This window comes from Pleurodeles waltl, chromosome 4_2 (genome assembly GCF_031143425.1).
Source record: "Pleurodeles waltl isolate 20211129_DDA chromosome 4_2, aPleWal1.hap1.20221129, whole genome shotgun sequence".
Taxonomy (NCBI): domain Eukaryota; kingdom Metazoa; phylum Chordata; class Amphibia; order Caudata; family Salamandridae; genus Pleurodeles; species Pleurodeles waltl.
This window is the reverse complement of record NC_090443.1, coordinates 176,780,205-176,805,948: the sequence shown is the minus strand read 5'-3', so window position 1 is coordinate 176,805,948 and position 25,744 is coordinate 176,780,205. Positions and strand designations below refer to the sequence as shown.

At 45.5% G+C, this 25,744-nt stretch overlaps 1 protein-coding gene across 3 annotated transcripts in view; it reads left to right on the top strand.

Moving 5' to 3' along the window:
* Nucleotides 1-25,744, top strand: part of HDAC7 (histone deacetylase 7) — a 531,422-nt gene that overhangs the window by 427,324 nt on the left and 78,354 nt on the right. For all 3 annotated transcript variants that reach the window (XM_069231044.1, XM_069231043.1, XM_069231042.1), the window contains exons 15-18: nucleotides 775-824; nucleotides 7,341-7,448; nucleotides 16,685-16,740; nucleotides 25,562-25,649. In XM_069231044.1, coding sequence (XP_069087145.1) covers nucleotides 775-824; nucleotides 7,341-7,448; nucleotides 16,685-16,740; nucleotides 25,562-25,649 — 302 coding nt within the window. The remainder of the gene's footprint in view (nucleotides 1-774; nucleotides 825-7,340; nucleotides 7,449-16,684; nucleotides 16,741-25,561; nucleotides 25,650-25,744) is intronic.

Sequence of the window (25,744 nt, the reverse complement as noted above, 5' to 3'; positions counted from 1 at the left end):
GACAACACGTTGAGGGTAGCGGAGTGATACCAGAAGACAAGTTGAGGATAAGGCAACTTTAGGAATGACGCCACTTTGATGTGGGAAGAGGACTTACTCAGGGCACCTTGAGGTTAGATAGTCGACATTGAAACACAGCAGATTGAAGATAACTGAAAATCACTTACATATGGAAGAAAATTGAGATTAGAGAGGAGGTACACAGGGAGGCACATTTTGGTTAAACAGGGGACACGTCCGGAGCTGTATTATACAGAGTTGCACGGGGACGCAATAGGTGTGTGCGCCTGCTTCGTACATCCGAGGGCACGATAGTATTACAGAAGGAGCTGCAGACACCTGTGTGACCCCTTCTGCAATACTGATACTTCTGGATCTAATGTAGTGCCAGCTTTATTCTGAAAGGGCATTCCCTCATTTGCATGAACAGGTTAAGATAGATGAACAAGATGATGTGAGTGCATGGATAGATTGGTGGATTCGTAGAATACCTTTGCCCATTTATGTTTTGTATTTCAAGCCCATTAATTGGAGATATGGCTGGGCGTCAGTATCATTGCCTGCCCAGGATCACTGGAATTGCTGAGCCTTAGTTCACGCCAGGCCGCCCATTCGTGATGTGTTACGTTTTTCAAACGGTGAACTTATGATCCCTTAAGAGAAATTTTCTTCAAGAACATCATAGGAACATTGTCCTGTTATAACTTGTTGCATTTGCTCTATTCACTCAAATGACAGATGTCAAAAATCCGGTCCTTTCCTTTCCCATAATAGGGATTCTGTCCCAGCGGATGTTTGTAAAGCTGCCTTGCGGAGGAGTTGGGGTAAGTGTTGCTATATGTATTTTCTTCCTTACTTTATTTATTTCTAGTGTGGATGTAGTTAGAACTCCTTGGTACACTTCAGTCACACTGGTAACACAGGAAACCAGCCGGCATTAACATGAGGGAAGAGCAGCACCAACCACACGCAACCTTTGCTGTATTGGATGTTAGATCTAGATGAGTGACGAGTCATTAATGAGTTGCTTTGCTCCAATTCTTTCTTTTATGTTATGGTGTAGTATCCTATGCCTGGGCCTGGTGTGTTTTGTGTAAAGCGGTCAAGTCAATAGGTTGCCATCTCACAGCACTGAGGAGGGGTAAGTAAAACACTAGTGACAAGAAGTATATTGCATCTTCAATACAATTCAAAAGTAGTATCATGGGTCGAAGAAATTTAAGTCAGTCAAAATTTCTCCATCAGGTGTAAAAGCCTTTTAGCCTATGTTTTGAAATGTCAGTTCCGTTTGGTTGAAGTTTAAGGAGTGCAGGTCATCGGATAAATAGGGATGTTTACGAGTACGTTGGATACTCGAGCCTTTCTATGTTTTATACAGAATCCTACTTTGTTTTGTGTAAAAGCAACACAAACGCTGAGCTGGGCAAAAACAACATTGTGCCTGCTCAGCCAGGAGGGCAGACATATCTAAAGAGGGTGCGGGATCCCCCTCGCTGGGCGCAGAGGACATGCCTGTGCTAGCCTGTTAGGGCCGAACCTAGCCGCAAAGCCTGCCTGTAACACGCACGTGCGAGCTGCCTGCAGTGCTCGCGGAGGCAGATGGGACCCTGAGCTGACACACACAGGGCTCGGACAATGACTTTGGGTTGGTGCATCGGCTCTGTGTAAAATGTAGGATTGCCGCAATTGGTGCTGGCTCCCAGATAGTCGCATGGTTAGAGAAGCATCGTTGCTGGGTCTCCTGTCACTGTTCATGGGGTCTGAAACAAGAAAGAAATAGAATCTCTTTTATATCTCACCGATCTGACATGCAAAAGCCCAGGTATGTTAGTTCACCTCTCAACACATAGTGCAGAGGTGGGAGAGACCGAAAGAGATAGCATGGAACAGAAGGACAATCTGGAAGTCGTAGAAAGTTAATCGGACTGGGATGGGAGGCGTTGAGGGAAGGTGTGGGGAATAATTGAACCAGGCGTGATTGGGAGAAGAGGGGAAGAGGCAGAGGGGATTGCGAACAGAAGGAAGATTAAGGTGGGGGAATAAGTGAACAGGGGAAAACACACCAATAAAAGGTGTACGTGAGAAATAAAGGCAGAAGGTGAAAGGACAGGAAGGCATGACAGAAAAGGGTAGACTCACAAGGTAAAGATGAAGCCGTTCGGGTAGAAGAGATGGAGGCAAAGGGAAGTGTGCTAGAGAGAAGGGGAGAGGGAAGGAGACATCTGAAATCGGAAGGTAGGCGTGTGAGGGAAGGGGAGCGACGGAAAGGTCCAAGGAAGAGATGCTTTCGATGGCAGTGAGTGGCACGGAGGAGAACGGAAGCAGTGGACTGCGGAATGGAACATCAGGACAGGGAGTGTAAATATGATTGATGTGGTCGCGTGGCAGAACGACGCAGGGGATTAATTAGAGAAAAATGAGGCCTGGGTGAGAATGAAGTGGAGAGTAGGCACGGGCAGAAGTGGGAGAATCAGGAGGGAACCACAGTCATAACGGCAGAGATGGCGGAGTTAAAAAAGCTAAAAGGAAGAGAGGAGATCTAAAACTGACCGAGAGAGGTAAAATGCATTTGAGTTACATTTAATCGTTTCTTACAACGTGGCATCTACCATCAGCTGTTAGTTTCTTGAAGAAAAATAGGGGGAAATAGACGACAGAAATAGAGAGACCACGGGTCGAGGGGAGAGCACAGCTCTGCCGCTTTCCCTTTGATGGTGCACACATGATTGAACGGGTCTGTCTCTATGGCCTGAGCGTGCGTCCTCTTAAGCTGCACACCTGGACCTGATCAGGGCAGAATCCCTGAGGTTTTCCGGCCTTTTCTTTGACAATGACGTGATCCTGATCAAAACAAGATGTTTTCCTTCAAAAAAGAAAGAAAGAAGAAAGGAATTCTTATTAAAAAAAAAACAACAAAAAAAACAATACGAGTGATGTTAATGTTATTCCTGGGGCTCTTTCAGAAGTTGTGATTGAGACTGCAGCCCGAACAAGTCCCAAGGACCAAACTACCTCACCTCACGTATAGGGTTCCCTCAACTCCCCCATGTGAGCTCCTTCGGAAGATTTCCAGCTGTGGAATAATAATTCAGAATTTGCCTTCTTCAGGGAACTAAACTGGTTATCCCTTGTGGATGTTTACCTAAATGTAATGTATGTGGCCTTATCGCTCCATCGCTACCCATCAGTGGGCAAATACTGTGTGTGACAGATATTCTGTCTGTCGAAATCTAAATCCTTTTATATTCTGTGGGATTTAGATTTCGGCAGGCAAGATCTCCGTCACCATTGTGACGCAGAAACCAGTCCGCTGAGTTCTAAATCAGGACCATTGTGCTGAATGAGTGCCCACTATTCGGTGTAGGCCTGCACCAGAGACCGCCATAGGTAGATCCTGTTACTCCAGCTAGAGTAACTGTGTAGAAGTGGATGAAAAAGCTGTAGTATAGGAACCAGTCTAGTTCTAAAGAGTGGCCCTGATCTGCTTTAAGCCAAAGTTAAAAAACTGCTTGGATTGCTTTATAGGGCAGTGGCTCCCAACCTGTGATCTTGGGACACCTGGGTGTCCGGTAAACCTCCTCAGGAGATCCGCGACTGCTTAGAAAATTAAATAATAATAACAGATTATTAAATTGTATATAAACAAAGTGGCTAAATATACAATTGAAAACTTTAAAACATAGTGCAAATATCAAGAAATTTGAAATTGGAGGCTAAAAATTAAATTAGCATCCTGAAATTGATTTATGGGAGCAGTGCAGGTACATCAGACAGAATATAATATGGATGACATGTGGCTTCAGTTGAATTTAGAAAAGATCCAACATTTCTATTAACATTTTATTTTGTTTATTTATAAATGTTTGCAAATTAAATAAAATGTGTTATCATTTATGTATGGGTTTGATGAATGCCTGTTTCTGTATTTATTGTGTATTGTTTGCATTTAAAATCATTGACAATCTTTAGGCCGGGGTGCTCGGCTTCCTGTAGGTGGTCAGTGAGGGGTCTCTGGATTCCAATAATGATTTAATGGGGGTCCTCGAGTTCCAGTAATTATAAAGTGGGGGTCCACAGAAGTCAAAAGGTTGGAAACCACTTTTATAGGGAGTTATCCGAGGGGTGGTGGGAGGATGCAGAAGAGCATGAAGAACATATTTCTCATGAAAACTCTGGGTCTTCCACATTCACTTCTGCAGTGTTGCTTAATTCCTGAAAATAAGACAGCATGGGTAATTCCAGAGTAGCTCCTGAGCCCTCGCACAGAACAAAAAATTCAAAATGATCTACTTAACAAGAAGTGGGCGCTTCATTTTCCAGTGAGCTCTCCTAGTGCCAAGATAGTTAATGAGTAAACAAGTTGAGTGTGTAAACCAGCAATAGAATTTTAATATCATTCCTGAGGCTTTGTGTCAACTTCATTGGCTTCTGCTAAACAATGTGATAACTTTTTAGGCAGCTTGTGTTTTACATTTAATTTGTTACTGCGAACAACGAACTCTGTTAAACAGCACATTTTCCAATTACATTCCCATTAGATTACTAAAATCTTCCTATCTCCCAATGTCCTCTAAGCCAGAGTTCTATCTCCTTAAGTGGGGTGGCAGATGTTGTAATGTCTATAGTGCCAAACTATGGATCTTTAACTGGGTGGATAAATCCAGTTGCATGTTAAAATGTAGACTACAGAGACGTGGTCCCAAAATGTCATGTGCAAAGTATTGAGGACTCAAATGTTGAGAATATATGTTTGGATCTTTTATTTTTGGTTTTACGCGTAGGAATACAGCACAATGCAATGAAGTGCAGTAAACAATTTCAAACCTAAGGTAGGAGATTTATGGAAAACAATATAAGCATTAATGTCTGACATAGTGGTCATTTAAAGCTCTCCAACTCATTCATCAAGGGGGAGGTCAGAGTGATGGGACATCTCTTAACTTGTTGATGGTAGTCTCATCCTTTATGTATAATCGAGACTAACAGGAAGAGTACATGGCTAGTGAAAGCTTTTGAGTTAGTCTTGGTGGTAAGAACCGCAACAGATTTGTATGTCTGCATTTGGCAGTGTAGTTTGTAAATTGTTCTTTTCAAACAAGGTCATTAGCTTCATGGCTTCTGACCATTCCTGGAGTGTCGGGGTTATCACATAGTGCCAGTGTGGTAAAACACATTGGGGCAGATTTATCAAGGATTTGCATTGTCTTTGCATCATGCAAGACGAAACAAGGCAAAGCAAGACCTAAAAGGCAAATTACTATTCCGTGCAGTCACCTTGCATAGCTCTGCATGTCATATCAAATCTGGAGTAACACATGGCAGCGCACATTGCTGCCTCGTGTTACTGTGCTCTGGGAAAGTCTTCCATAGGTGGATAATAGGTCTTTCCCAGCATCTGCTCGTGGTGTTTTGGGGCATTCCCAGATTAATTTACACTTAGAAACCTGGGAATGCGTCAAAATGCTACGCCTTCCCATGTGAGGTATAAAGAGGAGAAACATGTTTTGTTCTGCCTCATTTTTCCTCTTCCTCTACATGTGCTGCAGGTAGATTAAAATGTCTCAGAGAATTGATTTTGTGCAGGAAGATTTTAGTTTTTTTAACAAACCCACACAAACAAGATTGGTGTAGCACTGTAAACACCAGAAAAGTGACTCAACACTGTCACAAAATCTAGGCCTCAACTTATACATTCATTTTTTAAACTCTGCCACAAAGAAAGAAGAAATGTGACAGTAAATATGTTCTGCTTAATTGGCACAAGCTGCACAGATCTTTGTGTTCCCAGTAAGTTTGAGGGAATAGTAATAAGGATAAGATAACTCTGGTAGTTAAAACATTTACAGGAAAGATTTTTGTCTAGTCCCAGTTTTGACTCAAAGTAGCCAACAGGGATAATGCGTCATTTGCAAAGCATATCATATAACATGCAGATAACAGATTTTTATTTGATGTACCTAGATAAGTAGGTCACTACTTTTAACACTGAGATCCTTTTGTTGCAGTTGCATTGTAATCCCTCTAATATAATACAGTGAGCTATGAATGATGATATGTGACTCTTACACCTTGGTAACTGTCACGGTCTTATGTAACATATCCTGTACATTGATTCACAGACATGTATGGTTTGTTGTCAGTATAACTTGTACGTGTTATGTAAAGCGCTCTGACACCCTGCATTGGGATGGATAGCACTAGAAAGGAAACAGAAAATACTAGTATTTAAATTGTTATTTTGTACTGGGACAGAGTAACACAGCTGACATTCTTATTGTGCATGCATATACATTATATATGGGGTATGAACAAAGTCAACATTGTGCCTCCCTGTTAAGTGCTAACAAGCTGTGTGCTTTTGTTTCTCTGGCACTGTCTTCAAATCTTTAAATCTAGGTGTTCGGCTACAGGCAGCTCATAGCCTGGATACTAGAACAAAAGGAGTCCAAATGGCCCCGTAAGTTAGGCCTTGGTTATTCCCACCCAGCTGGAGTCTGAAATAACAAAACCCCCTCCCTGCCTCCACTTTGTTGCTCGTAATGAAAGCAGACAATGAGCAGGTGCGGCTGAATGTGTCCCGGTGTTTTAAATTTACACCTGGAGGAGTTGAGGATATTATACAGTGATGCCCAGCTTCTTGGCAGGATGGACAGCGTCCACCCTGTGAAAATAGTGGGTGGACACGGTCCACCCGTGTGCACCGTAGACTTGTGCTCTATGAACTGCCCTGTTTCTAACTAGAGATTTTAACTTGCATTAGTTTTGATTTACATCTGTGGTTAGTGTGAGTAAATATGTATTTCTTCTACCTGGGTTGTTTATTCTATGGATACGTGTAACAGGGCAGCATACTTGCTCTTGCATCCTTTTCTGCCTCAAAATGTTTATAGTTAGAGATATCCTTGCCTTGTGGCCCATTACCACAAGCCTGAGATATGTTTGTCTCAGTCTCTGAAGAGGTAGCCAGTGCCACAAGACTTTACCATTGATCATTTATATTGTGATATTTTTAAAGCTTGATTCAAAATATCAGTTTAACAGCTTAATCTAAAGATCTTAATAAAACAGTTACCATGTTATTGCAGTGTTCAACATGAGAAACGATTTTGAGCAGTTTCGTATTGTTAATACAAAAAAGCTAAATTGAAAAATGTTAACAAATGTAGCAAAGCCATCTTTAGTATAACCAGCAATTAACAGTACACGTCTGCATTGATTTGCAGTGTAGCTTAAAATGTTTTCCAGGAAGAGGGTGATTGGAGCCACTTTTCGTAAATTACTTCTTCGATGGTCAGTGTGTTATCGATGTTCGGGATAACCCGTCTTCTCCTTTCTTTCAGGTGGATAGTGACACTATTTGGAATGAATTGCACTCTTCCAATGCGGCCCGTTGGGCTGCAGGCAGCGTGGTAGAACTGGCGTTCAAGGTGGCCACCAGGGAACTCAAGGTAGGCGGTTGGATTGAGGATTGTGGATAATCATGAGCCAGTTTGAGAGTTCTGTGCAGAATTACAAATTATTGAAGGTACCCGAGGGCTGTTACCCATATTTGTGGGATGTCACAGTATTGTACATCAATTGAGAACTGCCTGAAGGCTGTGGATTTTGGAAAATTTTACTTTGGGTTAGCTGTTATGAAGGTACATCATAGTACAGACGTCTAATCATTGTGTATAATGGTGAATGACGTACGGTTGAGTATCTAAAGAAAGATCCTGATAACTGTGTGTATTGGTGCAGATGCCTTTCACATATATATCATAGTGAGTGTCTAGACCATCATGAACCACTGAGGAGCTGCATCATGGATATGTTTTGTGGTAGTCTCTCTTGCTGTGCAAATTGCCTGTAGTGACAAACGGCTGTCTACTAATGGTGGTGCTGCCTGATAGTTGTGCGCTAATGCTGAGGTAATTGAGGGTTGTGTGTCATGCTAATAGGGCATTGTTTATCTTTTCTTGGGTTGAAAGCATTTGGTAATAAATTTAGGGGGGAAGGGAAGTCCTGTAATTTGACTTTGCTGAATTCCGTCGAGTTACAGTGAGATAACGCGGAGTTCTGCCAACGGGTGGAAATAGGCACATCACACTGCTCACGCTTTGATTTAGTGCTAGGGGCACATTCTGCACTGAAAAATCAACTCAAACGATACCGCGCGGCACACCAGAGGTTGCAGCTACTCAAGTTTATTTTTCTACCGTTCAAGGTGATTTTCTACTCGAGTGGCAGCCTTCTCACCGCAATCAGTAACGAAGGTCTGCGGTAGCATAATCTCACTAGATGGCTGTAGGAAACTGGCACTTGTTGCAGTTACCCTCCCCCACACACTCACACACACTTTTTGCCTCATACTGATGCTGTCTTGACTGAGAGTGTGTTGGGATCCTACTAACCAGGCCCCAGGACCACTGTTCTTTCCCTAAAAATTTGCCATTTTTTTTCATAATTGGCACTTCTCTGGGACACAGAAAGTCCCCTGTAAAAGGTACCATTGGTACCAAGGGCCCTGTGACCAAGGAGGGCTCCTAAGGGTTGCAGCATGTGTTGTGCCACCCTAAGGGACCCCTCACCTAAACCATGCACACTGCCATTGCAGATTGTGTGTGTTGGTGGGGAGAAAAAGGCAAAGTCGACATGGTATCCCCCTCAGGGTGCCATGCCCACAAAACACTGCCTGTGACATAGGTAAGTCACCCTTCTAGCAGGCCTTACAGCCCTAAGGCAGGGTGCTCTATACCACAGGTGAGGGCATAGCTGAATGAGCAATATGCCCCTACAGTGTCTAAGTCCAATCAAAGACATTGTAAGTGGAGTGTGGCCATATTAAGTATATGGTCTGTGAGTTTGTCATTACACCTTGCACCAGGCCCAGTTATCCCTTATTAGTGTATAGGGTGTCTAGCAGCTTAGGCTGATAGATAATGGTAGCTTAGCAGAGCAGCTTAGGCTGAACTAGGAGACGTGTGAAGCTACTACAGTACCACTTAGTGTCATATGCACAATATCATAAGAAAACACAATACACAGTTATACTAAAAATAAAGGTACTTTATTTTTATGACAATATGCCAAAGTATCTTAGAGTGTACCCTCAGTGAGAGGATAGGAAATATACACAAGATATATATACAAAATAGCAAAAATATGCAGTATAGTCTTAGAAAACAGTGCAAACAATGTATAGTTACAATAGGATGCAATGGGGAAACATAGGGATAGGGGCAACACAAACCATATACTCCAAAAGTGGAATGCGAACCACGAATGGACCCCAAACCTATGTGACCTTGTAGAGGGTCGCTGGGACTATTAGAAAATAGTGAGAGTTAGAAAAATAACCCTCCCCAAGACCCTGAAAAGTGAGTGCAAAGTGCACTAAAGTTCCCCTAAGGACAAAGAAGTCGTGTTAGAGGAATAATGCAGGAGAGACACAAACCAACAATGCAACAACGCTGGATTTCCAATCTGGGGTACCTGTGGAACAAGGGGACCAAGTCCAAAAGTCACAAGCAAGTCGGAGATGGGCAGATGCCCAGGAAATGCCAGCTGCGGGTGCAAAGAAGCTTCTACTGGACAGAAGAAGCTGCGGTATCTGCAGGAACGCAAAGGGCTAGAGACTTCCCCTTTGGAGGACGGATCCCTCTCGCCTTGTAGAGTCGTGCAGAAGTGTTTTCCCGCCGAAAGAACGCCAACAAGCCTTGCTAGCTGCAAATCGTGCGGTTAGTGTTTTTGGATGCTGCTGTGGCCCAGGAGGGACCAGGAGGTCGCAAAATCGACCAGGAGGTAGAGGGGACGTCGAGCAAGACAAGGAGCCCTCTTAGCAGCAGGTAGCACCCGGAGAAGTGCCAGAAACAAGCACTACGAGGATGCGTGAAACGGTGCTCACCCGAAGTCGCACAAAGAAGTCCCACGTCGCCGGAGAACAACTTAGGAGGTCGTGCAATGCAGGTTAGAGTGCCGTGGACCCAGGCTGGACTGTGCACAAAGGATTTCCGCCGGAAGTGCACGGAGGCCGGAGTAGCTGCAAAAGTCGCGGTTCCCAGCAATGCAGTCTAGCGAGGTGAGGCAAGGACTTACCTCCACCAAACTTGGACTGAAGAGTCACTGGACTGTGGGAGTCACTTGGACAGAGTTGCTGGATTCGAGGGACCTCGCTCGTCGTGCTGAGAGGAGACCCAAGGGACCGGTAATGCAGCTTTTTGGTGCCTGCGGTTGCAGGGGGAAGATTCCGTCGACCCATGGGAGATTTCTTCGGAGCTTCTAGTGCAGAGAGGAGGCAGACTACCCCCACAGCATGCACCACCAGGAAAACAGTCGAGAAGGCGGCAGGATCAGCGTTACAGAGTTGCAGTAGTCGTCTTAGCTACTATGTTGCAGTTTTGCAGGCTTCCAGCGCGGTCAGCAGTCGATTCCTTGGCAGAAGGTGAAGAGAGAGATGCAGAGGAACTCGGATGAGCTCTTGCATTCGTTATCTAAAGTTTCCCCAGAGACAGAGACCCTAAATAGCCAGAAAAGAGGGTTTGGCTACTTAGGAGAGAGGATAGGCTAGCAACACCTGAAGGAGCCTATCAGAAGTAGTCTCTGACGTCACCTGGTGGCACTGGCCACTCAGAGCAGTCAAGTGTGCCAGCAGCACCTCTGTTTCCAAGATGGCAGAGGTCTGGAGCACACTGGAGGAGCTCTGGACACCTCCCAGGGGAGGTGCAGGTCAGGGGAGTGGTCACTCCCCTTTCCTTTGTCCAGTTTCGCGCCAGAGCAGGGCTAAGGGGTCCCCTGAACCGGTGTAGACTGGCTTATGCAGAATTGGGCACATCTGTGCCCAAGAAAGCATTTCCAGAGGCTGGGGGAGGCTACTCCTCCCCTGCCTTCACACCATTTTCCAAAGGGAGAGGGTGTAACACCCTCTCTCAGAGGAAGTCCTTTGTTCTGCCATCTGGGCCAGGCCTGGTTGGACCCCAGGAGGGCAGCTGCCTGTCTGAGGGGTTGGCAGCAGCAGCAGCTGCAGTGAAACCCCAGGAAGGGCAGTTTGGCAGTACCAGGGTCTGTGCTACAGACCACTGGGATCATGGGATTGTGCCAACTATGCCAGGATGGTATAGAGGGGGCAATTCCATGATCATAGACATGTTACATGGCCATATTCGGAGTTATCATTGTGAAGCTACATATAGGTAGTGACCTATATGTAGTGCACGTGTGTAATGGTGTCCCCGCACTCACAAAGTCCGGGGAATTGGCCCTGAACAATGTGGGGGCACCTTGGCTAGTGCCAGGGTGCCCTCACACTAAGTAACTTTGCACCTAACCTTTACCAGGTAAAGGTTAGACATATAGGTGACTTATAAGTTACTTAAGTGCAGTGTAAAATGGCTTATGAAATAACGTGGATGTTATTTCACTCAGGCTGCAGTGGCAGGCCTGTGTAAGAACTGTCAGAGCTCCCTATGGGTGGCAAAAGAAATGCTGCAGCCCATAGGGATCTCCTGGAACCCCAATACCCTGGGTACCTCAGTACCATATACTAGGGAATTATAAGGGTGTTCCAGTAAGCCAATGTAAATTGGTAAAATTGGTCACTAGCCTGTTAGTGACAATTTGGAAAGAAATGAGAGAGCATAACCACTGAGGTTCTGATTAGCAGAGCCTCAGTGAGACAGTTAGTCACTACACAGGTAACACATTCAGGCACACTTATGAGCACTGGGGCCCTGGGTTACCAGGGTCCCAGTGACACATACAACTAAAACAACATATATACAGTAAAAATTGGGGGTAACATGCCAGGCAAGATGGTACTTTCCTACACTGACTCCCGGTGCCTCAACGTTCAGCAGCCGGCCCTTCTCCATGTCGGACCGGTGATGTGCCTGAGACACTCCCTTGGACCTCGCCAACTGCCTCTGAGTCACCCCCAGGGTCTCCTTATAGACCAGCATTGGAAACCCGACGTCCTGTTTGCACCCTGCATCCGGCCACCCCTGTGCTGCTGAGAGTGTGTGTTTGGTGCCTACTTGTGGCCCTTCCAGTGCTCTTCTAATCCACCCTGGTCTGCCCTGTAAGCCTCGGGTACTTACCTGAAGGCAGTCTTGACCCCAAGTACCCCCTGTCTCCACAGGAACCCATGTTAAATTTGCTCAACTTTGACCTCTGCACCCAGCCGGCCCAGTGTTGCTGGTGGTGGGTGTTTGGGGTTAACTTGAACCCCAGCCGGTGGACTTCCTAAAACCCGGAGACTGAAACTGTAAGTGTTGTACTTACCTGTAAAACGACCTAACATTTCTTCCTCCCAGGAACTGTTTCTGAAAATTTTAGTGTCCATTTTTAAAACAGATTATTGCCAATAATTAAAAAACTGCATTACTTACCTTTTTCAAACAAAGTACTGTTGATACCTGTGTGAAATACGAAACCTTTAAGGTACTTACCTGCAACTTGAATCTTGTGGTTCCAAAAATAAATTAAGAAAATATATTTTTGATATATAAAAACCATTGGTCTGGAGTTAAGTCATTGAGTGTGCTTCTTCTATTTTCTGTGTGTGTTCAGCAAATGCTTTGCACTTCCCTCTGATAAGCCTAACAGCTCGACCACACTACCAGAAAGGAGAGCATTAGTATTATCTACTTTATCCTCTGTTAAGCCTCTGGGGAAACCCTGGACTCTGCACACACTATATCTTACTTTGATATGGTATATACAGAGCCAACTTCCTAGCAACCAGACATCCTGCTAGGGTATGCCAAATCTCACTCGCCAACTTATCTTCCTGGAGCAACAGGCTAGAAACAATTCCATCACACGGCGATTAGCAGAATTTAGCTGAAATGTGCGTTACAAGAGTAAAGCGGAGTCGCCGAAATGTCACAAATTCCGTCTGAATGTTTCACCCACCCCTAGCCATAATGGGCCATCAACCCTGGCTGAGAAATGGATTATAGGATTAAGATCATACAAAACTGAAAGAATAAAGAGTGTAATCTGATCGGCTGTGATACAAAAATGCAATATCTAACTACATCATATAATTTAAAAAAACTGGAAATTAAATCACAACAGGCAAGGGTGGACACCTTGAAAATATTCATTGGGTCTTTACGGACAGGTTATCCTTAAGCAAGAGGTCAGCAGAGGCTTGCAAAATACTATGAGATTGCTAAAGAAGCTAAGACTGATAGTAAGTAATTTATAAGATGTGCAGCTTCTGAAGGAACGTGTCCTTTTTTGACATGGTCACTCCCACTTTTTGCCTGGTAATTGATGCACTAGATTCCTGCTGTCCAGGTCCCCAGTGCCAGATCTCTATCCCTTAAACTGTGCAATTGTTCCCAATTAGCAATACCTTTGGCATCTCTGTAAACCTCTAGTAAATGGTACCCCTAGTACCTAGGGTTGCAGCATGTATAAGGCCAATCTCAGGGACCCGTCACCTAGCACAGGCACACTGTCATTGCAGGCTGCCTGTCTTAGTGCAGCTAGATTGACATGGCGCACGCACACATGACATGGCACTCAGACGTCTTTGCCATGGTTGGGGTGCCTGATGGGTGATGAAGTAGAAGAACCTAAGGTTTGCTTGCAGTGCTGCAGTCTCTTTAGGGTTGTGGTTCTTGGTGGAGTTACTTGATGAGCCACTGTCATTGCATAGATGTCCCAGGATTTCACTCTGCTTTGGAGGTACTTGTGAGTTGTGTGTCTGGTGGAGGTGCACCAGATTTCCACATGACAGTAGAGGTAGCTAAGGGTGATGGATCCTGGTGGGTTCCTTTTAGGTTTGGGGGGGACATGGTAGAGGTACCTAAGAAGCAAGCATCATAGCAGAGGTGTGTGTGGTACTGTGAAGGTTGCTAGGATTAGTCCTGGTGTAGGCTGCTGATTACTTGTCATCATAGCAAAGGTGCCTGTGGGTTGTATGTGAATATGAAGGTGCCTGGGGTGTGTACATCATGATGGCAGAAGAGAGTTGTTTGTTACGGTGAAGGTTTCTAGGGCATGGGTTTGGGGTTGGGGGTTATTTGTAATATGGTATTGATTTCTAAGAGTTGTGGGTCATGCAAGAGGCATAACATAAACATGCACGTGGTGATGTGTTTGTAAAACATGGTGAAGCTGATTGAGATTTGTGTGCCTTGGAGGAGGACCGGTCTGCTCTTCATTGTTTCATTGATTAGCATGCAAATTAAATGTCATTGTGAAGACTGCAGAGGTTTGTGTTGAGTACACCCCTGTTATCCTGTTTCACTTCCTTTCAGCTATCAGGCTTCTACTGTTAACGGAGGCATCAAAGAATATCACATTTTTAATATCTGAAGTTCTTTCAGTCAGTTTTACCTGATTCTGTTTATGGTTTTTAATCAGTAAGTCGGTTCGTTTCTGTCATTATCCCAGGTAACCAAATTGAGAGCATGGTACTGCCCCTCTCTGCCCACTTTAGTAAGAATAAAAACCTACAACAAAGGTGTTTACATAAGGCACAGAAGTAAGTTTGCTCTCTCTTGAGTGTCCTTGCGGAAGTTAACATTGTGCTAGTGTCGAAAATGGGTCTGTCTTCTTTGGTGGTCATTGCGTGCTCCTCAGTGATTTGCTGTTGATTTGAGGGCGCTAGGGATTTTTCTTGTTTTCAATGGCAGTATACCTGCTGTGCTTCAAATGGGCAGGTTTCTTTCTGAACGTCCAAGGCTGCTTTTTCTACACCAGAGACAGATTTGTGTTCCTCTGGACAGGAACTGTGGTGTTTGACATCTCTTACAACTAATATATCCCTCTGAGTGACTGAACTGATGGACAGATTGGGCTGTCGCCTACAAGCCATTTATCATCTTATTGATGATGATACAACTGATTGTCTCCTATTGGTAATGGAATATCTTTTTATTGGGGGGTATTAGTTGATTGACTCATTTGAGTGATTTAGTATGTTCTATTGTGCATCCGCTCGAGTTTTTGGTTTCTGCAGGAAATGGATGGAAGCTTTTTCTCCGCAGTGTGGAGTGTTGTATTCCCCTGAAGGATTAAAAATTCTCTCCCATGAATGAGGTAGCATTCTCAATTTAGTGAGAACAAGCACAGTTTCCATAGGTAATTGACGAATTCCCATACATGAGGGAAAGGGCTAGAGAGCTTTGTTACAGTAGTAATGAAGTGTTTCCCTTTCAGTAAGGGCTGCAGTCACTGTCTCTTGAGAAGGAAAATATATTTCTAGAGGCAAAAGCTGCAATTATTGTATCACATGTGCAGAGTAGCTTCCTACAGGTGAAGAAAGGTGCTGTGGGATGTCCCCGGATACTGATGGAATTAAACCACTCTACAGTCAGTAGAAGGAATTTTCATCTTCTAAGATTGATGTAGACCTTGAGTGATGAATTAAGTGTCTGTTGCCTATGAATGGCACATGGCGTGGTGTTTTCGTTATTCAAGATTAAGAATAGGTATCTAAACTAACTGGTGGCCTCCTACAACTGAGGGAAAAGCCTGGAGTGGTTGACTTAGTGATTTAACATCTTCATGTGGGTGAAGGCTTGCAGTGTCTCAATTGAGTGAAAACACTTCTTGTTACAGAATTGGGAAGCTCGGACTTTGTCCCATGTATCATAGAGTAGAAGTCCTCAGGTGAGAGATGGAGCTATCACAGTTCTCCCTGATGAGTGTGTGGGCGGGTGAGTTTCCGAAGACATTAAATGGAGTGATTGCCTACAGAAGATGGTACGGTTGCTTCCATTCGGGGGCATGATATGGGGTTTCAAAATAAATTCTGCAATGCCTTCCTACTGTCGAGGGTTGCAGTGATTGCCTTTTACTTTTGAGATGATGGCATGAATGATTGTTTGCATCAAATCATGTGGTCAAGGAAAGGTTACATCCGAAGAATCTGATGTCCAATAAGAGAACACTTCTCTGCTAGGTTTATCTACGTACATTCAGCTACTATCACCTATCACCCAGCCTGCTTATGGCTCAGATATTTGGCGAACTGCCTAATAAAGCCTGTTCTCAGTTTCGGATTCTCCTTCCTAGTGTTGGCTACATTTTCAGACTACGGGATGCTTTAAATCTAGTTTAAGGTCTCAAAAAAGGGTAAACGCTTGAATGTCATAACTTAAACCATAACAGCTCAAAACAACTTATCTTTCATGTTAAGCCTCTATGAGAGGGCGGAAGTGGGCCCCAGGACAGAAAACTACATTTCTCAATCTGTTAGGGCTACTGTTTATAAAGTTTGTTTAACGTTCCAGGAAGGCTGACACACGGGGAAAAAAACGTATTTGACCACCTCAAGTAGATTGGCAGGGGCCTCCGCGCTGAGCCAAAGTACTGCCGTCTGTGGTCACAAGCTCTAATTTCACTACAAGCTCGAGGGGAGCATATCAGCCCACTAAACTGCTTAGTTTAACATTTGACCCAAGCAAGGCAGCGTGGCGAGAGGTCTCATTAATTACCCTCAGGAAGCTGAGCTCAGCTGCCTGACACCCAGCACTAGACCCGCAAGGGAACTGGAGAACTCTAGTTGGCCTAGACAAATCGGACACTTGCAGCTCTCACGTGTTCCGTTATGTTATTTTGGTTCTTTTTAAAAACCATTCTTGAAGTCGTATGCAGGCATGTAATGTAATACATGGACGTCAGATCATCTGACAGAATTATTATTTTGAATTATTCTAATTGTTATTTGCATTTTGTTTTGTTCCAGAACGGTTTTGCTGTGGTCAGACCTCCCGGGCACCATGCAGACCATACAACAGCCATGTAAGGAACACTTGAAGATGAACACACTATTGATAATTGTTTTTTGACACTCCTGTGATTTACCACCTCCATTTTTGTTTCTTTCCCAACCTGAATATCAATGCATGTATCTCTAGCAACCCCGTTTACAGCAAAATGGGGACGAAAGATTTGTGTTACTGCAGTCATGTCAGTAGATCGGTTATCTCACACTGGAACACCAAAATGACAAGCAGAGAGGGATGCGTATATACAGAGCTACAGATGAGGCTCGAGTAGACAAATTTCCCCAGTTGGTAGCGATTGAATGCATCACGTAAATTTATAGTCACTGAAAGTAAGATAAATGTCCACAGAGTCCACTCTCTAGCCCCAGTGTTGTGACCGTTTTAGAACTTTCAAATGGATGTCCATAAGGCTTTGACCATGCATGAACATTTGTCTCACTACCTACTACATTCAAATACAGTCTACTTTTACATTAAACAGCAATATTGTATCTTCTGCCTTTGGCCTTGACCGTAGTTGCCAATTACAAGCAGAGATTCTCGTCCTGTGTACTTATCTTTTGATTAAGGGCCATATGTATCATTATTAGACGTAGCTATTACTTAATTGTGATTATCTGCGAATCACAATAAGGTAATTGCTATTCTAATGTACGAAACTCCATGAGTTTCAGTTAGCATTTCCTAATGGGTCGCAAATCAACCTACCTCATTAATATTCATGAGGTAGGTCACAATTTGCGACCCATTAGGAAATGCCAAAATTACAGGGATGGTGGCCTGCTGGGGTCAGCAGACCACCATGTGTGTGATTGCTTTTAAATAAAGCATTTTTTTTTTTTTTAATGCAGCCCATTTTCCTTAAAGGAAAACGGGCTGCATTTAAAAAAAAGAAAAATTAAAAGTTTTCTTTTCAATTTTTAAGAGTAGGCAGTGGTCCTTGGGGCAATTGCCTGCTCCAAAAAAACGTTTTTGCTACCATTCACAAGGGGGAAGGGATCCTTTAGGGACCCCTTCCCATTTGCAAATGGGTTACTACCTACTTGAAGTAGGTGGTAAAATGCGAATGTTTCGCAACCGCATTTCGGTCACAAAGCATTCCTACATACCGCTGTGATTCGGGATTAGGAAGTGACGCCCTCAACATGCCCCTTCCTAATACCGAATCAGTATGTATTAGCAATTCCAAACTGCGGTTCGGTAACGTTATTGAATCAAAAATTGAAATTAATACATACCAAAATGCATTTTTGCGGTCGCAAATGGCTTGACTGGGCCTGCACCTTTCACCTTGGCGGCAGCGTGCTGCTGGGCTGCGTCTTGGCTAAGCTGCCGCACATCAAGCATCCTCCGAGGGCCCCCGGGAAGGAGAGAACCTCCCTTGAGACTCTCCCAGATAATCCTGAGGGGGAGCGATGAGTGGCCAGTTAACCCTTGAGCATATCTAACTTTCCACCCGGATGCACCATGGACTGCTACCATCACAGAGACAATGGTGCCTGCATTTTATGTTTCTCAATGATACGGGCGGCTGCGACGACGCATCCGCCTGGTGTGGTAACTAACATGACATCCGGTGAGTAAAACAACTGGGGGCCCAGCTGATACACATACTGGCTCTTTAAGGGGCTGTGGCGGCCTGAGAAGTAGAAAAAAGCACAGTGTTCACCTCTTCCTAAGGCTTGGAACTTTACCACACAATAGGCCACCTGAGCTCCTTGGGGCCTCTTGATTGTAACCAGTGATCGAACGTCTGTGCTGGGATTTGATACCCCACAAACAGAAACCAATGGGACAGGGCTCCCCTCTAAGCCACTCAACACCTACGTGGAGACACCTGAGCGGGAATGGGGCAATGAAGTAATGTCGCACAAGCAACCGACTCACTTACTAACCCCTCCCACCACCACCGCTGCTGCCCATAGCCAGACTGAACACCTGCTGCCTTGAAGTGGTGTACTGTGACCCTGACAAGATGTAGCTGGGTGGCTGGGTGTCAGATTTCTGGAGGAACCGAAGTATTGCGGGTCACCCACATGTTCCCCCTCCCTCCCGCCATGTCTAGCCTATATACCCTGGTGAATGGCACGCACGAGTGCCCCCTGCGAGACAGAGAGGAAGGAGCCTTCCAAACTACCTCCAATCAACCATAGTCCGAGCTAAGAACTGTCCTTGTGTCCACAAAGCAAGACAGGGCAGTGGTGGGGCACATACTGCCCAGGAGAGCGGGATGGAGGAAGAATCATCACCCCCAGCTGAAGGGATGCTCAAGAGCACACTGGCAGCCAACTACTGCAGGTTGAAAGAAATCCTTTGTGCTGTGCGGTACTCGAGCCAAAGATTGACACCATGAGGATCGATATGGGCCTCATAAGGGAAGACCACTAAAAGTTGAAGGAGCGAATAGAAAATGCAGAATCCGCTCTGGCCACCCTCCGACCAACAGTTGTGGATACTGGTGCACGTCTTAAGGCATTGTAAGAAGAGGTTGATTACCTCAGGAAACGGGCTGATGATCAGGAAGGCAGGTCCCGATGCAATAATGTGAGAATCGTGGGCTCTCGGAGCAAGCTGAAGGCCCTGGTATGGCACTGTACCTGGAGGATTGGTTCACAACCACGATCCTGGAGGGCAAGTACTCAACCTTCTTCTCCGTGGAACGCGACCACAGGGTCCTGGGTAGACTGCCTCCATTGGGAGCCTCCGTTTGGCCAGTGGTTGCCCATCTCTTTAACTACAGAGACAGAGATCACATCCTCCAAGTCACTCCTGTGAAGGGCGTGTGGATGGTTGGGAACTCCCAAGTCAACATTTCCTCAGACTACACCATGGAGGTGCAACACTGCAGGTCGTCCTTCCTGGTGAAAAATGATCTGAGAACACAACATCAAATATGTTCTACAGTTTGCCGCCACACTCAGGATAGTACATGGCATGGTGATAGCACAACATTCTGGGCAACTCCTGAGGAGGCCTCGGCATGGGTGGAACGCAAGGGTCTTGCAATCCCCCTTACTGAGACAACAGACCTCTGCACCAGGAGGAAAATGCAGAAACATTGTGACCCTCATTAGGAGAAACAGTGTGATGGGCCCAATAAGGGAGCAGGCCGCAATAAAAAGGGCCCAAGTGGTTGCGGAAGAGCGACAACACATGGTGACCCCTTCCATCAGTGATGGAGAAACGTGACATCGGGCCACAGGACCTGGACCTGGCACTGGTGGACTCATTGCTGGGGGGGTGCGGTGGTCACCCCTCAGACTGCTGAAGATATGGTATGACTGCATATATCAGCCTGGGTCACATCTGTCTCTCCCTGCACTACTGTCAGTACTATGATAGCTGGGATGGGTGAACTACTGATATGTTGGCTGAGGTTTGCAAGCAACTTTCCACAAGACTGTGGTTATTAACATACTGCCACTTCCCCACATCTGGTTAGCAATAGTGTAATTGACTGTTATTCACCTTTGTTCTGAACTGCATCACAGTGCTATTGGCCAGGCACCCTTTAGTGGACCAGTCTGGAAAGGGGTCTATGAGGATCACTCTTAGTTTGTTTAATTTCAGAGACATATGTTCTATTGGAGCATAGGAGATTTTTGTATAGTGGGTAAGGAAATGTCAAGGGGTTGTGAAGGGCCTTTGCTCCTTGCTTATCGTTCATTCTCAACTACAGAGGACATGGCTGGGACTCAATACCTGATCCTGTCTTGGAATGTTAGAGGCTAGCTAGTTATGTCAAGAGATACAGGTTGCATCAATATTTGCGCAGCCGAAGATCCATTAAGCACCTTTCCAGGAGACACGTCTTACCGCTCTAGCCTAAGAAAGCATGTATGTAAGCGCTGGCGAGGTACCCTTGTGGGGACTGTGTACACCTAATAGAGGTGACCTTTTCTGGAGGTGTTGCACACGAGAACTGACCCTGAAGGACAATATGTGATCCTGTATGTGACACTACATGGACTCCCTATGGCTTTCATATTGCTCTTTGCCCCCAACACAAATCAGACCATATTCCTACGTTCCCTCACCCCTGCACTACTACAAGACATGCTGGACCTTTGCTGTTAGGATGGGGATTTTAACTGTGTTCCTGATCTAGCCCTTATACGTTTGTGCCCACTGGTTCCTAGGGCGCACCACATCAGATCACTGCCCCTTACAGCTTCAGTTGACTTGGGGACAGGGCTGCCCATGTATACCCACATGGTGGCTACCCACGGATGCCTCGCAAGATAGTGTTTCACGCCACTTTATCCGACCATATTACCTCTTCTTTTAAGGACAATGAAGGCATGGAATCAAAATACTTTCATAGAGTGGGATGCATTTAAAACTGTCCTCCGCGGGCATACAATTAAGATTATACATGGCACCAAACTAGCCCTGCGCAGTGAATTTACCACATTACAATGGAAATGTGGCTATATGAGCAGATGTAGCCCACAGACCGCACAGCCACTGCCTCGCTGGCATGATTGATTCTTGAACACCAAATGACACTTGAGGCATTGGGCAAAGCAGATTACAGAGAGTACTTGACGAGAAAGCATGTGGAAGGTGAATAAGTGGGCACGCCCTTGAGCCAACTCCTTCGCTCCACATCTTTTAGGACCCCAACTATAGCCATCCTCAATGAGACAGGTCTTCTACACAGTACTCAAGATGCTATTAATAATGTCTTTCACTCATACTATGCCAAGCTGTATGCAACCCTGCAGCTGGCGGATCCAGCTTTGACTAGGCCGTTCCTGGACGAAGTACGTCTTCCACAGTTGCTGACCTCTCAACGGGCAGACTGGGAAGCATCCTTATCTGTAGATGAAATTTCTGAAGTGGTTAAGCAGATTGCACAGGGCAAGACCGCAGGGGTCGATTACTGACTGATCGAGTTCTATCCCGCTTTTAACTCCCAGGTCACTCTTCAACTTTTGAAATTCTTCAAATCGGCCTATGTAGTTTGTACTCTTCCTTCTTCGTTCTGGGAGGTAGTACTACTGGTTCTGCCCAAACCAGATAAGGACACCCACCAGCTCGGATCATATCACCCCCCTCTCCTTACTAAACTCGGACTATCAGATCCTGGAAAAGTGTTGGCCAGAAGACTGATACATATAGCTCAGCATGAAATACATCCCAATCAGAACGGGTTTATACCTGTCAGTAACATGTTCCTGAACTTACGCCCTTTGTTTGTGTTGATGGACTGAGCACTGTCATCGGGAACAGGCCCCTGGGTGGCATTTCTGGCCATAGAGAAGACGTTTGACACCTTAGGATGAGATTACCTTAACAAGGTCCTTGCTAGATGTGGAATAAATCCCGAGTCTCTCCAATGAATAGCTATATTGTACAATGCCCCACTTGCATGGGTTAAACCTGGACATGTAATATCAGACCCCTTCATTATTGAATGTGGCACCCACCAGGACTGCCGCTTGTCCACAATAATTTTCGCACTAGCTATAGAATTTCTTGCATACACACTCCAGATGCGAGTCTCGGAATGTGGGATTCAAGCAGACAACAGCTGGCACAGACTCACTGTACGCTGATGATGCTTTGGTGTATCTCAGGGATGACCCTACAGTACTGCCTAGACTCATTGAGCTCCTTGGTCAGTTTGATGAAGCCTCTAGGCTGAAGGTGAACTGGGACAAGTGTCATTCATTCCCCTTGACGATACTGTCTGAGGCTCAGTAGAGAGAACTACTGAGTACCCCACTTCTTTGGTCTTAAGTATCCATTAAGTATCTAGGGAGCTGTATTAACCATTCTGACAAAGACATTGTGGATGGCAACGCGTGCAGGGCCCTGGCTGGGGTGTTTCCTCTCTTTCTTTTTAAACATCCCCACCTCTCTCACCGGCAGGCCAGATTACCATCTCCAAGATGTTGATATTGCCTCGGCTTCTGTACTTTTTCTTTGCCATCCCCATCTTGCTGCGTGGTAGATTGTTCTTAGAGCTACGCTTGCCCTTGACTGCTCTAATATGGGGTAAGGGCAGGAGACGAGTGGCGCTCGCCAAGCTTTACACTCCCTTAGACAAAGGTGGCCTAGGTGCCCCACAATACGATTACTATTATGCCACAGCTCAACTGCAGTGGCCCACTCGCTGGTTGGCAGGATAAAATATTTCTGAACTGGGGCATTGGTTTGGTGGATCTACGCCGTCCCGGGTGCTGCCATGGCTGCTAGGCTTGATTGAGAAGGTGCTACATGGTGGCAGGAACATCCTTGTGCACATAGCACAGGCATCCAGGAACACCTATACGACCAGTGCATACAATCAGCCTAGTACCAAAAGGTTCCCCATCTAGTGTGCTCTTAACTAGAACATATCTGCCCTGCATATTTATGCGCAACTCTTGTGCTGTGAAGAGGACTGCTGCGCTGAGCCAGAATTGCAACTCTCTGGACAGAGGCCTAATAAGACGTATGAAAAAGTTGGCCTCTCCACCTTTTCTGTAACATTTGCACTTCAGATGCAGGAGGTGTTGTATCCTGTAAATAAACTGTATGTGCTTGTCTCCTATGTAACTGGGGCTAGTATTCAATGTCCTTTTGTGGAATGTGCCCAATCCTCTCACTTTCCAGGTCAGGCTTTTATAGGAGGTCACACCCGGTATCATAGTGTGACATACAGTAGCCATGACTTATCTCCACAAACGCTAGACTAAAATACATACAGTTCAACTATCTTCAACAAAACTACCTCACTCGGGAGTGGCTGCCACTATGTACCCTGTGGTGCCCAACACCTTTCCGCGCTGCCAGGCCACTGCCGCAGATTTCATACACGTGGTCTGGACATGCCCACAATGAGTTGCCTGCTGGGATGTGATACTGGGGTTCCTCTCGGAGGCTTCGGACTTGCTGGTCCAGAGGAAAGGACTAGGCTGTTTATGGGGCGTCACGTCTCGCTCTGCGGCGCTTAAGCCTATTCATAAATTCATCGGCTTAGCCTTGGCTCTGTCTAAGCATAGGATTGTTATGGGCTGGAAATCAGCTCACTCCACTCGACTGTGGCTGACAGATGTATGGCCGGCATAATTGCCGAGCAGCCGAACCCTCCCCCCCCCCCCCCCCCCCCCCCCCCCCCGATTGGCACAAGGCTAGGCCCGACGACAGTCCACCCTGAGCACTTGAAGCTCCCCCCCCCACCCCCCCCGGATTGGCACAAGGCTAGGCCCGACGACAGTCCACCCTGAGCACTTGAAGCCCCCCCCCCCCCCACCCCCCCGGATTGGCACAAGGCTAGGCCCGACGACAGTCCACCCTGAGCACTTGAAGCCCCCCCCCACCCCCCCGGATTGGCACAAGGCTAGGCCCGACGACAGTCCACCCTGAGCACTTGAAGTTCTATTCCCGACTCCAAGGCACTGAAGCCCACTCCCTTTCAGTAGACGGGAGGCACACACTCCAGACTGCAGGCTCGGTATTAATAACGACCTACCCCTCTGCCACTCCCCCGCCCATCGCTGCCCTCCCTCCTTTTACTCCCTCGCTTCGGTGCGAGTGATGCCATGCCATGGCTATGTTGTTCTAATGAAGATAGTTGAGTCCATGTTTCTTCATGTGTGCAATATATAGACTGAGTTCTAGAACCTGTGTATAGTCATCACGAATGTTATCACTGCTTGTAATGGTCAATATTGTTTGCTCCAGCATCTGAGAGTGCATCTCTGTAAACGCTATAGACGCAACTTAAAGATATTCTACTTGATATTGCTACTGTTCTTATAACTCAAACTATTAAAGACATATTTTTTACAAAATAGATAATATCCCCACAGTTTTTTTTCTGAATAATAGGTCAATAAAGGCCTGTCTGAAGTCATAATATGCTGTATAACATGTTCATGTGCTTCTCTAGGAAATCACTATTCGTTTATTATTTTTCATCGGATCTTTCTCCCAGTGCACATTTTGTCTCTGGTCTTAATACAACGGGTTGATGCATGTGATGACTCACTTCAAGGGTTTTCTTTAAATTCAATTACAAGATGGAAACTCTCTCCAGTGACAAAAGCATAATCCAGCCTAGAAGGATTACGTGCCATATGGCGTTTGGGGGTTTATCACCCGGCTTTGCCTCACTAAACATCCCCATGTTAGAAAGAAGCATATACATGGCTACTGCACGTGTTTACCTGTTATTAAAAGACAAGGTAATCCTCTGAGTGGAAGTCTACTATTTTTTTGTCCCGCAAATGCATCTTTAGGTCCATTCTTGCATTTTATTCTCTGCATGCAATTACCAGTATAAGTGCAAAGTGTGAGTTGATTAGGGAAGACGCTGTTTCAATTGATGAATAGTTCATATGGAAATTAACCCTTATGGAAAACATATATTTATAAGTATTATATCCGTGTTACAATTATCGATCTTTATGTTAATAAAGGCTGCAGTCAAACCACCTCGCCAGTACTACTCAACAGTTTAATGTCTTGACATACCGCCCGGAGCCCAGCGTAGGATCTCGTGTCATCACTTGTTGAGCTTCTCTGCTGAATGTTTTTAGGCCCTTCCATGTGAGGGCGAATAATAGCCCTTCCACCTTCTCCTGTAGTGACCTGTCATTGTTCACAATCACTACCCTTGCAAGATGAAGTGCCCCAATGTGATAATCTCAGTGTAGAACGAAAGAGACTAAGTTGGTGTGGCACCGGTGGTAAAAGACAGAGCACACTGTGAATGCTGCTCAGTGACCACTGGTCACCCCAGGGCCCAGAAAAATGGACTTGCAGTTTTCTTTGCTTCAATGTGCATTGTGTTGAGTCATTGAAGTGTATATGTCTGAAAAATATCTGTTGTCTGTACACAGGGGCTTCTGCTTCTTTAACTCTGTGGCAATCGCTGCCAGACGCTTGCAGCAGAAATTGAACGTCAGCAAGATCCTGATCCTCGACTGGGTGAGTCACGTTGGATCCTTGGCTACATTCGGGCAATTCTTCCTTTTTTGTGTGTATGAAGCGCGTTTTGGCCTCTTCAGAAGGGCATTTGCAGA